This window comes from Dipodomys merriami, unplaced genomic scaffold (genome assembly GCF_024711535.1).
Source record: "Dipodomys merriami isolate MVZ:Mamm:240054 unplaced genomic scaffold, mDipMer1.0.p SCAF_3, whole genome shotgun sequence".
NCBI lineage: Eukaryota > Metazoa > Chordata > Mammalia > Rodentia > Heteromyidae > Dipodomys > Dipodomys merriami.
In genome coordinates this window covers 99,509,545-99,525,509 of record NW_027204492.1, presented here as the reverse complement: position 1 = coordinate 99,525,509, position 15,965 = coordinate 99,509,545, and the positions used below count along the sequence as shown (strand labels likewise).

Below are 15,965 nucleotides of genomic sequence, written 5' to 3'. Positions count from 1 at the left end.
GAAAGTCTGTGAGAATCTTATCACAAATTAACTACAAAAAAGAATTCTAGTGATAGAACATTATTAGCCTTGAGCACAAAATCTCAAGGACAGTGGCCAGGCTCAGTGTTCTATCCCCAGGACTGGCAAAATTTAAAAAGTCATTTTATTAGCCTTCTGATTCTGTCTTTTGGCATTGAATATTTTCACAGTGTATTTCTGAATCTCAGTTGAGAAAGCATATTTGATTCAGTCATGGACATGCTTAATTAACTTAACTATATACAATTTTTCTATTTTTCATATTGAAATGTACATATTTCTTTGTCTATGCTTTCCATATACATATATGTGAAGAGATATACATTTCCTAGAGGATATGTTCTCTAGACAAAATAAACATTCTCATCATTTATTGAATTAAATCTAGACTAGGCACTTCAGATGTAGTGTTTTATATTTTGCCACAATCATCTTATGAAACAAAGCTCTGTTATCATAGATGACAATATTGAAGATGTAAAGTCTCATGTAATATCATATAGCCAATCAACAATAGAAGGATATATTTATTATGACTATAATGCCCTTAAACATGGCACTGTTATTTATACTAGAACATCTTTGCCTTGGTCAACTGGCATGATGTTATACTTTGTCAATAGGGGGAGCTGGATTGACAATGGAGGCAGTAAAACTTCTCTTCCAATGACCATATACTTCTTTCCCCGCATGTGCGGTTTGGGATGCTCAGTAAAATTCCTCTCATTGCTCTTCCCACTGAAGAATTGAAAAGGACCTGGTAAGTTGAAAGGATGTCTAAGTAGTAAGTTCACCTGGTTAGCCAATCTGCAGGAAACTGATTAAACTATCATCTGGGTCAGCAATACTACTGCAGGTGGCTTCTCAGTGAATCTACTATTTACAACAGCCAGTTTTTCAGAAAGTTCAATAGCATATCCCTAATTAGCTACTTATTGGTGAATTTTGTCAACATACCACAGCAATATTCCCTGAAGAGTAGCCTTGGCCTTTGAGATTTATTTGGGATTTGGGGAAATTTGCATATATATATATATAATATATATATATATATATATATATATATATATATATATATATATAAAATGAGATATATTTGGGAAATTGGTCAGTTCAAAACATGAAATTCATTTATATTCCACTGTTTGGAAATAATTTTTATATATTTAGTGTGCCAGAATCCTGACTGTGACCTATCACATGGGGTCATGTAAGAATTTTTAATCAATATCACTTGACAACTAAATTTAAAATCTTCTGGTTTTGAAGTATTTCAGATTTCACATTTACATTTTGAAACACTAAGCCTCAATTTAGTTTGAGGAAATCAGACTTCACATGAAATATCTTTGAAATATTAAGGGCATATGAGCCGAGCACTTCGATCAACTATCAATCTCTAAGTATTAAAAATATTTACATAAGTTGAAATGATGTCAATATTTGACTGGAAAGTTATCTATTCCTATAGTCAGAACAGATGTAACCTGAATGATGCTAAAAATTGGGACTCATTCCTTTGTGCAGTACAATTTTACAAATTGACGTTTGTTCTTTTTTTGGGGGGGGGATTGGTCGTGGGGCTTGAACTCTGGGACTGGGCGCTGTCCCTCAGCTCTTCAGCTCCAGGCTAGCGCTCTACTGCTTGAGCTACAGTGCCACTTCCAGCTTCTTTCTTTTTTGCTTATGTGGTGCTGAGGAATCGAACCCAGGGCCTCATGCATGCAAGGCAAGCATTCTACCACTGAGCCACCTTCCCAGCCCCCGTTTGTTCTTTTTTAACATAAACTTTTTTCCTTCCTATTACTAGGTCTTAAACTCATAGTATTATACTGGCTCAGCTATCTTGCTCTACCAGTCAACCCATGCCTCTGGTTGACATCTTCTTAGTTATGTTGGAGACCCAGTCTCATAAACTTTTCTGACCAGGTTAACTTCATACCACAATCCTTCCTCCATCAGTCCCCTGTGTAGCTAGTATTGCAGATATGAGCTATTAGTGTCTGGCTCAACCTATAACTTCTTACCCGTAAATTATATTCAAATAAAAATAAAGCACATTTCAAAACCATGTCACACTCCAAATTCAAATATCCTTCAATGTAGTGGCCCCTTGAAAATATAAACAACTGGGGCTAGGAAGGTCTCTCAGTGGTAGAGTGCTTGCCTTGCATGCCTGAGACCCTGGGTTTGATTCCTCAGCACCACATAAGCAAAAAGAAAAAAGCCGGAAGTGGCACTGTGGCTCAAGTGGTTGAGCGCTAGCCTTGAGCTGAAGAGCTGAGGGACAGCGCCCAGGCCCAGAGTTCAGGCCCCACGACCGGACACCCCCCCCAAAAAAAGAAAATGTAAACAACTCTCATCCAATAAAAGTGAAGCAACAGCAAAGAGCCAAAGGTTTGTTTGGATTCCCCCATTTCCAGTGCCAATTCCTTATGTTAACATTGATGAAATATCGATAAGCTGCTCAGCCAACACAGTGTCAGGATTAAAGACAGGGGCTGATGCAGGAATACTTGCTCACATCCATTCCCACTCTTACAGACTTCTCTTTATAATGGAAGATAGTGGAAATCATCATACTGAAGTCTTTCTTCCCAATTCATTAGCATGTATGACTTCCCCCCCTTAAATAACAATTTGTTTCCTGCAAATTTCCCTAGTGACCACCAAAGTCATTTTCCCCTTTATTCCACCCATAGATAGAGAGAGATACTGTTAAATATGTTCTTTACAAACTTGTGAAGAAATAATTTTCACTTAAATAATTAATGTCTATAAACAATGAGGTACATGACTTAAACTATTACAATAACAACCATCAAACTTTCTCTCACATGATGTAGTCAATGTACTTAGTGTGAAGATGTGAAATTAACAATCCCTGAAATACTACTCTTCTTTGTAAATAATCTATATTTTTTAGTTAAGAGAGTATATAAAATAATGTTTGACTATGAAAAATACTTCCACTTTAAGTTTCTTTAAATAAGTAATTCTATATGTCTTAATTCTTAAATCAGAAAACATCTTCTTTATCTATAAATAAGAATATTTTGGGGCTGGGAAGGTAGCTCAGTGGTAGAGCACTTGCCTTGCATGCATGAGGCCTTGGGTTCGATTCTCTAGCACCACATAAGCAAAAGAAGAAAAGCTGGAACTGGCACTCTGGCTCAAGTAGAGCGCTAGCCTTGAGCTGAAGAGCTGAAGGACAGCAACTAGGCTCAGAGTTCAGGCCCTACGACCAACCCCCCCCCCCCCAAAAAAAAAAAAGAATATTTTTACCTTATTTTGGAAGAATATACAATAGCCATAGTACTAATGATATCACATCTATTATAAACAGGTTATATGTGACCCAAACAAATGTAGAAAACAGAAAATAAAGAAGAGAGAAAGAAGAAAAAGGGAACTGAGCACTCATTATACTTGGGAAAGGTATAATGTTTGTATTCAGATAAGATCTATAGCTTTTGGCTCAGTTTCCTGTTAAAATTCTACTTTCTAAAAAATATTTTAAGGTAAATGATAAAAAAAAAAAAACTTGTATAAAGATTACAAGTGCCTGTCCCTGCTCTAAAACCTACAACTGAACTAGTACTGAGAATATCCCTCATTCAATATGAGAAGCTGGCAGTTGCTATAAGAATTTGCTATGCAAATCAGATTAAAAAGATTTTTCACTTAGCTTCATACCTCTTCATGTAGTTCTCTCCAACGAGAATTAAATGTCTCAAGTTCCTCATTGATCAGTTCATCCATGACTCCGCCATCTGTTAGGGTCTGGGCCAATATGCGAATCTGATTTGGATTATCCTCTGAATGTTGCATCAAATTTTCAAGAGACTGAAACACATTTGCAATAATTAATATTTTTCTTCTTGAATATATGGAATTAACAGAAATTAGCCTAGCAGTTTTGATTAGCATACACCTAAGCCATACATAATTTAAAACAAAATTTAACAGGGTTAATGAAATGTGAAGGAACATTGTTGTTTCCAAAATATGAGGTTGATCTTTGAATGTTTTTTTGGCTTGTGACAGAATTCTGGAGTGAGCAGTTGAAAAGTGATTCAGAGCCACCTTCACAGTGATGCCTTATACTCTGAAACCTACAGAGTTAAAATACTCATTTCTTCAGCCTTTTTATGGTCAATAGTAAGCAAGTGACATGATTCTAAAATATATATGTAGGTAGTTTCTTAAGCAAATTTTTTTCCTTGTTAAAAATAGGAATTCTCTCAAGAAGGAATCCCTATGCCCTTCAAAGTTTCTCTCTCTTTCTCTCTCTGTCTCTCTCTCTGTCTCTCTTTCTCTCTCTGTCTCTCTCTGTCTCTGTATCTGTCTCTGTCTGTCTGTCTGTCTGTCTGTCTGTCTCTCTCTCTCTCTCTGTCTCTCTCTCTGTCTCTCTCTCTCCATAGGTGTAGCATTTACTTTTAGAGTAGGAGTTGAAGAAAGTAATAATAAAGTCCTTTATGCTCAGAAAGGGGGATCAGAGAGAGGAGGGGGGAGGGAATGAGGGAGGCAGGGAAGGAGGCAGAGGGAGAGAGTGGAGAGAGGGAGAGAGAGAGAGAGAGAGAGTGAGAACAACTAATTGCCTCATCATATGGTTGATTCTTATATATGGGTAATTTAATTTAGGGTAGGAAAATGTAAGTTTTAATCTTTAGATATTGCCTGGTTTTCTATATTTGTAACTCTATAATCCCTAACTCACACACTGTTCAACCCGACAAAAGTTGCCTGGATGGATTATACTGGGGAAAAGAATTTTAGTGTCAATGGGCTCTTGTGGCTCAGGCCTGCAATCCTAGCTACTCAGGAAGCTGTGATCTGAGGATCAAAGTTCAAAGCCAGACCTAGTAGGAAAGTCTATGAGTCTCTTATGTAAAATCTATTGCCTAAACCTGGAAGTGGAGTGGTGGCTCAAGTAGTAGTAATCATTGAGACATAAGCTAAAGGACAGCACCCAAGCCCCAAGTTCAAGCCCTGGTACACACACACACACACACACACACACACACACACACACACACACACACACACACACACACACACACACACACACACACACACACACACACACACACACACACACACACACACACACACACACACACACACACACACACACACACACACACACACACACACACACACACACGAATTTAGCATCAAGTTTAAGCATTCTGGAAAACAAGTAAATCAGTAACATCCTACTGGATCTCAAACATGACTACACAATAAGGGATAGAGATTATGTTGTAACCAGTTACTCCAATGTTTTTATTTTCTTATATTGAAAAAAAGCAATATGTCAATATATATTTGCAAGTGTTCTTATATGCTCTGTGCAATCTCAAAATATTTTTTCAGTAAATCTAAATACAAAGGCTTTCTAAATGATTTTGTACAAAATATGACTGAATTCTAAAATATGTAAATATTTCAATACATTTTACTACAAAAATGATATTAAATTTTTACGGTATACATTTTATTTACTCTAACACTGTAACATTGGTGACCTTTACATACCTACATATTTTCTTTAAAAATACTAATGGTATAAAGATTGTTCACTAAATAACAAAATGAACTAAAGCAACAAAACAAATTTACAAAATCAATTATGGAAATCTTAAGTAGCAAGGAAACTTAGAAGTCAGTGATTGTCTGTCCTTGATTTATGGCACGGTAGGTTTTTGCTATTCAAAAATGGCTTACTAGATGATCAGCACAAACATTATCAAACAGTGTTTAAGATATTAAATGATAGCAAATGTAAATAGAAATCTTTTTCCTCTTCCCTTATTTAAACACTCTCTTTTACTGCCTCCAATTTTGTATTCATTGTTATTTCCTTTTTCTACATGCTCCTCTTTTTCAGTGCATTATTTAAAAAATGGTATCAAGAATTTGACCCAGGGCTGGGGTGTGACCCAAATGGTAGAGTACTTGCCTAGCAAGAAGGGCAAAGTTTTATGTTGAAACCCCATTCAAACCCCAGGACCACCTAAAAATTTATAAAGAATATATCCAGTAATTGCATGCATGTTACAAGTTTGTTTTACATTTTATGGAATATGAATCATTCCATCAATTCATAAAGAGTGTTTAGCCAAGCACTGTTCATAAGCATTGGGATTTCCACTATTTTTATTGATACATGTTTTAAGTTTTATAATTTTCTTGAAAAAAACAAAGTGGGAAAAAATTATTTGCTCTCATGTAGATTTTAAGTCTACTCTATCTAAAGAAACATTTTATACTTTCTTAATATCTTAAATAATTTAGTTGTATTATTTTACATATTTATAAAAGTTACACTTTTCAAACATCTCTACATACACTGCTGCATATAGTAAAACTACATTATTATAAATAGATTCAACCCTTAAATTGTATTAAAATACCCTAAAATAAAACTTTAAAATGTTTTAAAATTTTAGGAACATTTAAAAGATATATTTCCAACACCTAAGCCTGTCCACATATTCCCTTAAAGCACTGTGAAGTGTAGAGAAATTCTGTAAGGTTATTTTTTACACAATTTTAAAATGTGTTTCAATTTATTAAATGTAGCTTTCAAACTGGAAGTAATGTTTCATATTATTATGCTGTTAAGCTCTAATCCTAAAGAACATCATTTTACATTCAGTCTTTAGAGATGTGCAGTTGAATTAATCAGGTACAATGTGTACCAAGAACTTGGTGAGATAACAAAAGGTAAATGTCTTCTGTAAGAGGTTATTTAAACCTTTTTCTAAAACCTTGACACCTAGAAGGATCTTAGAGGGAACAAAATATTTATCCAAAGTGTCAGGGCTGAGTTGTGCATAGTAAATACACTTTCTCGCTTGAATTTTACATTTTAGTTTCTGTTTGGTACTTAACCTCTTTCTATACTTCATATAAATTATCATCATTTAGATTAATTTACAATTTACCTGTAGCACCTCAGAGATTTCCTCCGTTCCGCCAGGAATGCTTTCAGTGGATTTCAGTTTTAATTCTACTTCATTCAGCCATTTGTTTGCCTTCTCCAAGTATGACAATAATTCATGCCAACATGCCCAAACTTCCTAAGAAAGAAACATACATCACAGATCAATTACATGAAAGTGAGTGGAATGGGTCCTGGTAGCTCTTACCACTAATCCTAGTTTATCAGGAGCCTGAGATTTGAGGATTGTAATTTGAAGTCAGTGAGGGCAGGAAAGCCATGAGACTCTTATCTCCAATTAACCACCAAGAAGCTGAAAGTAAAGCTAGGGCTCAAGTGGTAGAGTGTAAGCCTTGAGCAAAAATAGCTTAGAACAATGCCAATGCCCTTAGTTCAAGCCCCAGAACCAGAAGAAAAGTGAATGGGAGATTTTCACATTCTATTTTCAAAACTTTTGAAAACATAACAGTTTATTTTACATATTTCATTCTCCTTTGCAGGAGATTATTTAAAATGCATCTAAGTACTCTGAACATCTAATATCTCTGTAATTACAAGTAATTAAGGAAACATTTTATTACATGAATAAATTTACAATCCTGAGATTTACTTCTTAAAATAATGTATTCATCAACATAACAGTATAGAAGACAACCAAAAAACATGTAGAAATGCATAGCAAAAACTAATTTCCACACATAATAGTTATTACCACTTTCTTTGATCTCTTCTAAACTTTATCATATATGAGAGTTCAAATTTTAAAAGGGATATAATTATAGTTCTCTTTTCATTAAAGTATATAACTTTGCATATTACTAGGAAAATATTTTAATTAAACACAAGACTTGATTTCAATGATTATATCTTTCTAGTACAATGACATCTTATAGTTAGAATATTTTTAGTTTTATTTGCTATTATAAATTGGCAGTAAAAATTATCATGAATATGGATTACTTTTGTATTTTTATCATTTATTTGTTATATTACTGCAAATATGTTTCTAGATTGTGATACTACTAGATACTACAAAACTAACATATACAGACCCAAATCTAAAATAAATTTGATTGCTAAAGAAAATATAGATATTTCTCTCGAGAATATTGGATGATATATAAAAATATTTTGTAAAAACTTGAGCATAGAGAATTAACCAGTTTGACGATATTAAAATTATAATATTTGCATGTGCATGTGGCTTACACTCATAATCCTAGCTACCAGGATGCTGAGATCTGATGATCTTAGTTCAAAATCAGCCTTTGCAGGAAAGTCCATGAGACTCTTATTTTCAATTTGCCACTAAAAAGCTAGAAATCGAGTTGTATGTCAAGGGATAATGTGCTAGCCTTCAGCAATAAAGGTAAGTGAGAGCACCTAGGCCCTGAGTACAAGCCTCTAGAAAAAAAGATCATTATAATATCAAGTACCTTCTCAAGACATTGAAAAGTTGGTCTATGGATTAAGTAGTGGAGTGCTTGCCTTGCAAGAATAAGGCCCTAAGTTCAAACCCCGGTTAACCAAAACAACAATAAAATCAATTGAAAACATAAATTCAGCCTTAAAGAAGACATTAATACCATTTGTACCAGACAAGAATATTAACAATGCCACAGCAATTAAAAGGTGTATAAGTAACTCAGTAGAAATATGGGTATAAGGCCTGAATCATCCATTCAACTAAAAATAAATATAGGTATATGATAAGCATAGGAATGCATTTTTAGCCTTCTTTAACCAAAGATATGTTCAATAAGAATTAAAGTGAGATGGTCTATTTACTGTCACAAATGGGAAGTATGACACTTCCAGGCAAGAGAGACTATATGGGTCAACCAAAACAAAAATGTATTTTTTGCTGATGAGGGCATTAGAATTACTATTCTAGAAACAACGAATCATTCTTTGTGAGCTAAACAGTCACACAGCCAGCAGCCCAACAGCTCCATTTATCAGACACATATTTTCAGAGAAACAATTTTACATGGACTAGATAAACAGTTTCAGGAATGATTATTTCAATATTTTTGTAGCAAAAGTATAATAAATGAAACATTTGCATGTCTACTAGAAGAGATAATTCACTATATCACTTTCTAAACAGAGAATACAGAAGCAAAAATAAATGATTCAATCAAGTAGTGCAGCATGGATGAATCTTTAGCCCAAAAATACTTGGTGAAAGGGCCAAGTCTTATTAGATGTGAATTATAAGTCAGCATGTACTATTTCTCAATAAAGTAAAATTGAATATTGCCATATTTTTTAATGTTTTATATTCATGGGCAAAATGTTAAAGCAAATATATAGTAAAGAGAAATTTCTGCTTGGTGATTATATCTGTTTAAAAAGGCAAGGACATGAATTAAATGATAAAAATATTAGGGCAGTTATTTTCAATTTGATTTGGTTAACCTATAAATACAATCACCTCCTCCTGGCACCCCTCTGCTAGTACCATCAAACATACAGTTTACAAAGAAATATTTGGTTGTAGGAAAATCTAAACACTTATCTACTTTCCCTTAAATTTTCCTTTGTGGATATATCCTTTCAAATGATCGATGATATTTTATCTCTATATTATGAAAATTAGCATTCTAACCTGCTTTGAAAGCCTATCAACTTGATAGCTACTTGGTATTTTATATGCAGCTTATTCTCAGAAAGTGAAATTAAGTGTTTTTCTTTAAAAGGTGGTGGAAATCTTAAATTTGGGTCATTTCCAGCTCCTGCTGTACTACAGGCTGTCTTCCTTCTGGGCAATGATCCCAGTGGGAAAATATAAATATCTCCTTAAATACTCAAGAGTACCTTAGAGCTTTGAAGATAAGGGGATGTGATTGTTAATGTGTCTTATTAACTTTGGTGCAGATTGAGGTAATGAACTATCTTGCTGATTTAACTGTCTGGATGGATGGCCTCTTCTGTCCTCAAAGTATCTGAAGGACACAGCTGGAAAGACTGAATGTACCAGCTTTCAGGTCACCTTTGTAAAATAAAATATAGTCTTCAAGCCCAAATTAGAGCTTAAATCTAGTTAGAGTAACTGTTAAGGTTAACAGTTTGCAACTTAATCTTCCTTTGAAATGATAGAATGCAAAGTGGCTCTGAAGAATCACATAGACAAATAAGTGAACTTCCATTCAAAGTAGTAGATGAAACTGATGTTATAACCCTCCCTTCACACACACTGTTTTAGTCATGTTGAAATTCTGGATAAAATATAAAGGGACCATTCTAATTTCAAAGCTGATCTATAAAATATGTATCAGAGAACCTCAAGTGCCAGGGGAAAATAGGCAAATAGAGAGTGGAAAACAAAGCTTAACAAGATGGTAGGGTGTCAGAACAGGGTACAAGCTGAGGTATTCAATACTAACTTGGGATGGGTAAAAAGGTATTGGCTTTACATAACCCAGGGAGATGAAAGAAGAATGAACAGTGGGCCACCTATCCTGAATGTAAGAACTAGAATGTCTCCACCTATTCTAAGGAAATACTAATGAATCTGAGACTCCTTCAGATTGTTAGTTGAAACCTAAGGTTTAACCTTATATCACACTTGAAAGCATATCATGGCATCATTATGGTTCTGGAAGAGATAAGTACAAAGATTCCTAAGTAATTTCCAAAGTCCAAAACAAAAAGAATTACTGGTAAAAACAATTCCTTCTATAGGCAAGATTAGAATAAAAGTGTTATCGCCATAAAAGGAAATGTACCACAAATAGAGGATATTATAAATTGGAATAAAAGATAAAATCCCCCCCAAGACACAGATAATGCAATGATATTAGAGAATTTCATTAATAATATACTTGGGCTGGTCATATATGTAGGGCTTATTTTCTTTGAGTTTAGTACTTTTTCATATTTAGGAAATAATCAAGATAAATTCTTTATATTCTATGTTGGGAGTGCATCTATCTCCTTTTTAACACACAAGAACTGGTCTAAATAGAAAAAGGTTAATGAAAAGGCAGAACTAGAGAGAAGACAGTTTATAAAGTTGGACAATGATTTCTCATTTGTATGGGAACCGGTGGGGGAAATTTACCTGCGAATACTATTTTTTCTTTATTTGTAGTATTCGGGAAAGAATTTGGGTTTTGTGACCACCAAGTAAGTGTTCTATCATTGAGCTACATACTCCACTCCCATCTGTATTACTAAAACAGCACCACTATTCTAGTGAATAGGTATATTAAAGAACAGGTAGTTGGCATAGATTTCCTGTTGAACAAAATCCAGGACAACTTTTTCAAGTGTGCCATTCCTGAGAAGAATAGAAGGCTGACAATTTCAGTACTCACAGTCTCTGAATTGATATGCAGGCAGTAAATAAAACTTTGAAGGATCACTGAAGAAACAGAAAGAAGTAGTCTTCAAGACAATGTAGTATAAGTCTATCAGAAAGAGTTGCCCTGAAATTCTTGTTAAATATTACAAGGTAAGATGAATATACTTAGGCAAGGCATTTTGGGATTGAAGTCCATATGAATAAGGCTAATCCAGATTTCCAGTAGCCTATGTGGAAACTATAGAGAAGAAGCCAGGTCATTAGTGATAAAACGTAACAAAGGGGAACAAAAGACTAATCATGAAAAAAGTATTTTACTCTCTTTTGTGCCAACATTAGACTATTAGCATTCAAGAATTGGTTGAGAGAAGATTATTGTAAGACAACTTTACTTTCTCTCACGTCTATAAAAATTTTTGAAGCAATGAAGTTATAACAATAAATGGAATGTGGAAGATTTCAACTGTAAGACCGAAATTTACATTGTGTTGAATTTTAATGACTCAGAGTAGAAAAGGATCAGATTCAAATGTTGGAAATGCTTAAAGATATAAGCAGTAGTAAATAAAAACAGAAATTTATGAAAAAGATAATATTTAAAAATTACATGTAATCTTAGAAATGGAAAATTGAAAAAATATAAGGAGACATTGATAAACATAGATAACTATGCAACATGATGAAATTTCTTGAAGGATAAATGGTGCCATAAGAGGTTGAAAAAAATTATTGGAACATATATTTCAAAAGGTTATTCAGAATTGAGCAGATACAAATAAAAACACAGACATTTAAAAGGGTAATCAAAATCAGAATATAGGATAGGGATATTTTTTCACAGCTCTACTAATGATTTCTTCTAGGAAGATTGGGAAGACTGGGGAAAGATAATCTTCCAAAAGTTACTGGAGAATCACTACAGAAAAACATTACTGTCTCTTACTAAAACACACCAAGTGGCAAAGCCAAATGAAAGCAAGTCTACACATAGAAAAAATAGAGTTAAACTACAGAGAATTGAAGACAAAGAAAAAATGCAAAAGGTACCTGAAAAAATTATAAAGGGACAATAATTTGACAGCAGACTTCTTACAGAACAAAATTTCAGAAGTCAAGGGAATAATATTTCCAGTGTTATAAAAAATAACTGTCTCTACATAATTATATGTTCAGCCATGCTATTATTCAATACTGAGAGGAAAATAAAGGAACTTTCAATCATGCTAAATCTTGAGAGAATTTATAGTCACATTCAATGAAAAGCCAGGAGGAAATTGAATAATGGGGAATGAGATGAAAAGTAAAAGCAAAATTGGAAAAATAGTATTGACAAGTCTAAATAAATATTATATAAAATAATAATATAACAGCAGCAATAAAGTACTAATGAACTTTTGGAAAGTAAGAAGGTAAAAAGAACAGGGAGCACCTACACTAATATGCAAATTTGAAGGGGTAATTTCAGAGTGAAATTAGGTTAATTAATATTTCAGCTATATTACTGCTATTGAGATGAACTGAAATATGTATTATTGTTGAAATTGTTGACAAAGGTATGCATGACAATAATTATGGATACTACCTGAAATACATAAAGTGTATATGTTCAATAGTACAAAATAGTACAAAGAAGTGGGGCACAGGTGGCTCACACCTGTAATCCTAGCTACTTAGGAGACTGAGAACTGGAGATCACAACTTGAAGCCAGCCTGAACAAGAAAGTCCAAGAGATGCTTATCTTCAGTCAACCTCCAAAAAGCCCGAAGTGGAGCTGTGGCTCACTAGCCTTGAGTCAAAAAGCTCCAGGGTCAGCACCTAGATCGTGAGTTCAAACCCCAATACAAAGCACAAAACGAAAACAAGAATACAAAGAAACTGAATAACTTGATAAGTAAAATGCAAATAGGAATGGTTAGTTTTGCTATAACTGAGTGAAACACAATAATTAAATGGTTAGAAAAAATTGTAATTAATATAAATAAAAGGTTTCTTTGAAAATTGTACCACAGAACAAATTTCTGATATATGAAAGATTTTCATTTAAGTGAAATATATGAAGAATAGGAAGCAGAGGTAATTGTTGTATCATGAGAAGAAATAAGATTATTTTCTTGAAATATTATCATTTCACAGACATAAAATGTCTCTACCTTATGAAACCTGATAGAGAATTAGTTGTGACTTTCTTAGTAAGTTTGCAGTGCTGTTCTTTTTCATCCCCTTATGATTATTTTTCAAAGCATTCACAAATCACTAATACAAGAGATGTGTGTATACTTGTAATAATGAATAAATATAAAGTATCAAAAAAGGAGATAATTAGGAAATATGTCTTATGAAGAGCTCTGCAGTGAACAAAAATTATTAAAGACAATTATAACATGCATTCCTCCACAGAGTACCTACCCATTAAGATATTTAAGTAACTATGAACATTCACATATAAAAAAACAATTTCTATAAATCTAAAAATCCCTTATTTTTAGGATTCTATGACCTAGTAATAGTGATAATAAGTTATAAAAATAGCAATTTGTGGTTATTAAAGAGTAGACTAAGTATTCTAAATAGCATAGATTACTTAATTTTGCAACAACTCTATAAAGTAAGTCCTGTTTTTAATGTTCATTTTTACAGACTAAAAACAGGTTGACAAAGTCTAGCAACTGGCCCCAAATGATACTGTAAATAAGTGCCTAAGTGAGGAATTCAAGCTTAAGTAGTTTTACATCAGAACTCGGATTCCTTTTTCTTATTTGCACCATTACCAGGGCTTGAAATCAGGGCCTCTAACTCGTGCTCTTGAGCTGTAGCTTGGCTTTTTTGCTCATAATTAGTACTTTACCACCTGAATCATATCTCCAGTCCAGTATTTGACCTGTTATTGGAGATAGTCATGCAGCCTTTTCTTGCTTCAAACTGTAGTTTTCCAGGTCTCGGCTTCCTGATGTATAACAGCCATGCACCACTAGTGTTAGTACAGAACTCATATTCTTAAACATTATGCTTCAAAATGACATGGTAACCATAATGCTAAGTGCCCAAAAGAAGAACAATGTGACTCACTTCTAAAGTTTTACATTTCCCATTCAGCCTGGTGCAGAGCCACTGATAACTGGTGGTAAGGGTATCAAGTTCCTTTTTTAAGGCCTCTTGTGCTGCGGGTGGAGCTTGAGCTATTACACTATTCACAGTCTCAGTAAGGAGTTTCACTTTACTTTCTTTTTGTTGTGCTTCTTCTTTGGCTCTCTGAAAAGTGAAGAAAATCCTCTTACAAGCAAATACATGCTTTTACTTCCAAAACACATTCCTATATCTCATATAATTTCTTCCTCATCATCTTTAGCTTGACATTCATAAACATAAATCCAGTAAGATCTCCATCTCCTTCCAAAAATTAATTAAGCTGCAATTGGAAATCTGAATGAAAAATATAATTAGAATACAATAAAATTCTAATAAGAATACTTCCAGAAGTAGTCTGCAGATGGGTAAGTATTTATAGCCAAATATATACATAGACAGTGAGTTTGAAATAGGCAAGAAACAAATATCTCAATACTAAATCAATAAATATTAATAGTCTGCAATTGAAATCACTTAAAAATTAATAAGATGGTTGAAATAATATTGAAACTAGAACAAATACAGTTGTGTATATCAAAGAATCTATAATATATACAAATGTTCTTAATGATAAATTCTGGATTATACTTTGATGAAAGTTTTCTTCAGTAAGTGGAAACACATAGAATAAAGAGAAAAGCAGCATCTAACATCAGGAAGTGGGCAGCTTACAACAATGCCTTCTGCACTCTCTGTGTCAGATATACTAATAAAATTCCTTCTTTTATTTTTATTGGTTTTGAACTAAGGACTGTGAGCTTATTAGAGAGATACTCTAAAATTTGATCTATACCTTGAGCCCATTTTGCTTTAGTTATTTTTCAAAACAAAATCTCAGTTTTTGCTTGGGCTAGACTGGACTACAATCCTACTTATGCTTCTCATGTAGCTGTAATGACCTTTTATATACAAGAACACCCAATTGGTTGGGGTGGAGATCTTGAGTACCTTTTTGCCTGAGCTAGTTCTGTTCTGAACTGTAATTCTCCTAATCTCCTGAGTAGCTAAGATTACAGGGGTGAGCCAACACACCTGATCAGAATTCAATATAATACAAGGCCAATTAGTTACCATAACAGCTCAATCATCATATTTAAATATAAACAAAAATATCTACATAAGTCAATCCATAAAATACCAAATACTTCCTTATACTTTTTGATATGACTATAGCTTCCTTATCAATTATTTTTCAGATTCTCTAGTTTTCCTTCTTTGTAGACAGATACAAAATCATAGAGTGATCTTCACTCACTGACAACAAGCAATCCAAAGTGGAGCTCCTAAACTCTCCTTTAAACTACTTAACAAAATCCCAGATGGTATAATGCCTCATAGTTCACTCATATATCATGTAGTTCCTCATGCTGTATTATTTTTCCTCATTGCAAAACAATATTAAAACCAATTTGTTTAACTACAAGGGAATTGCTGCTAGTCTCTAGCTAGAGGACATTTATATTCAATTTCCAATATATGCATATTTTTCAGAAATGCACACTCAACATTTTTCTTCAATTTGTGTCCTATAGAAGTCAAATGAGACACGACCTTTCAAG

The 15,965-nt window shown here is 33.6% G+C and overlaps 1 protein-coding gene across 9 annotated transcripts in view; it reads right to left on the bottom strand.

The window, feature by feature from the left end:
- Window positions 1–15,965, bottom strand: part of Dmd (dystrophin) — a 2,040,854-nt gene that overhangs the window by 1,267,942 nt on the left and 756,947 nt on the right. For all 9 annotated transcript variants that reach the window (XM_070040660.1, XM_070040663.1, XM_070040664.1 and 6 more), the window contains 3 exons: window positions 14,347–14,529; window positions 6,975–7,109; window positions 3,718–3,867 (listed from right to left, as the gene is read on the bottom strand). In XM_070040660.1, the coding sequence (XP_069896761.1) occupies window positions 3,718–3,867; window positions 6,975–7,109; window positions 14,347–14,529 (468 nt within the window). The remainder of the gene's footprint in view (window positions 1–3,717; window positions 3,868–6,974; window positions 7,110–14,346; window positions 14,530–15,965) is intronic.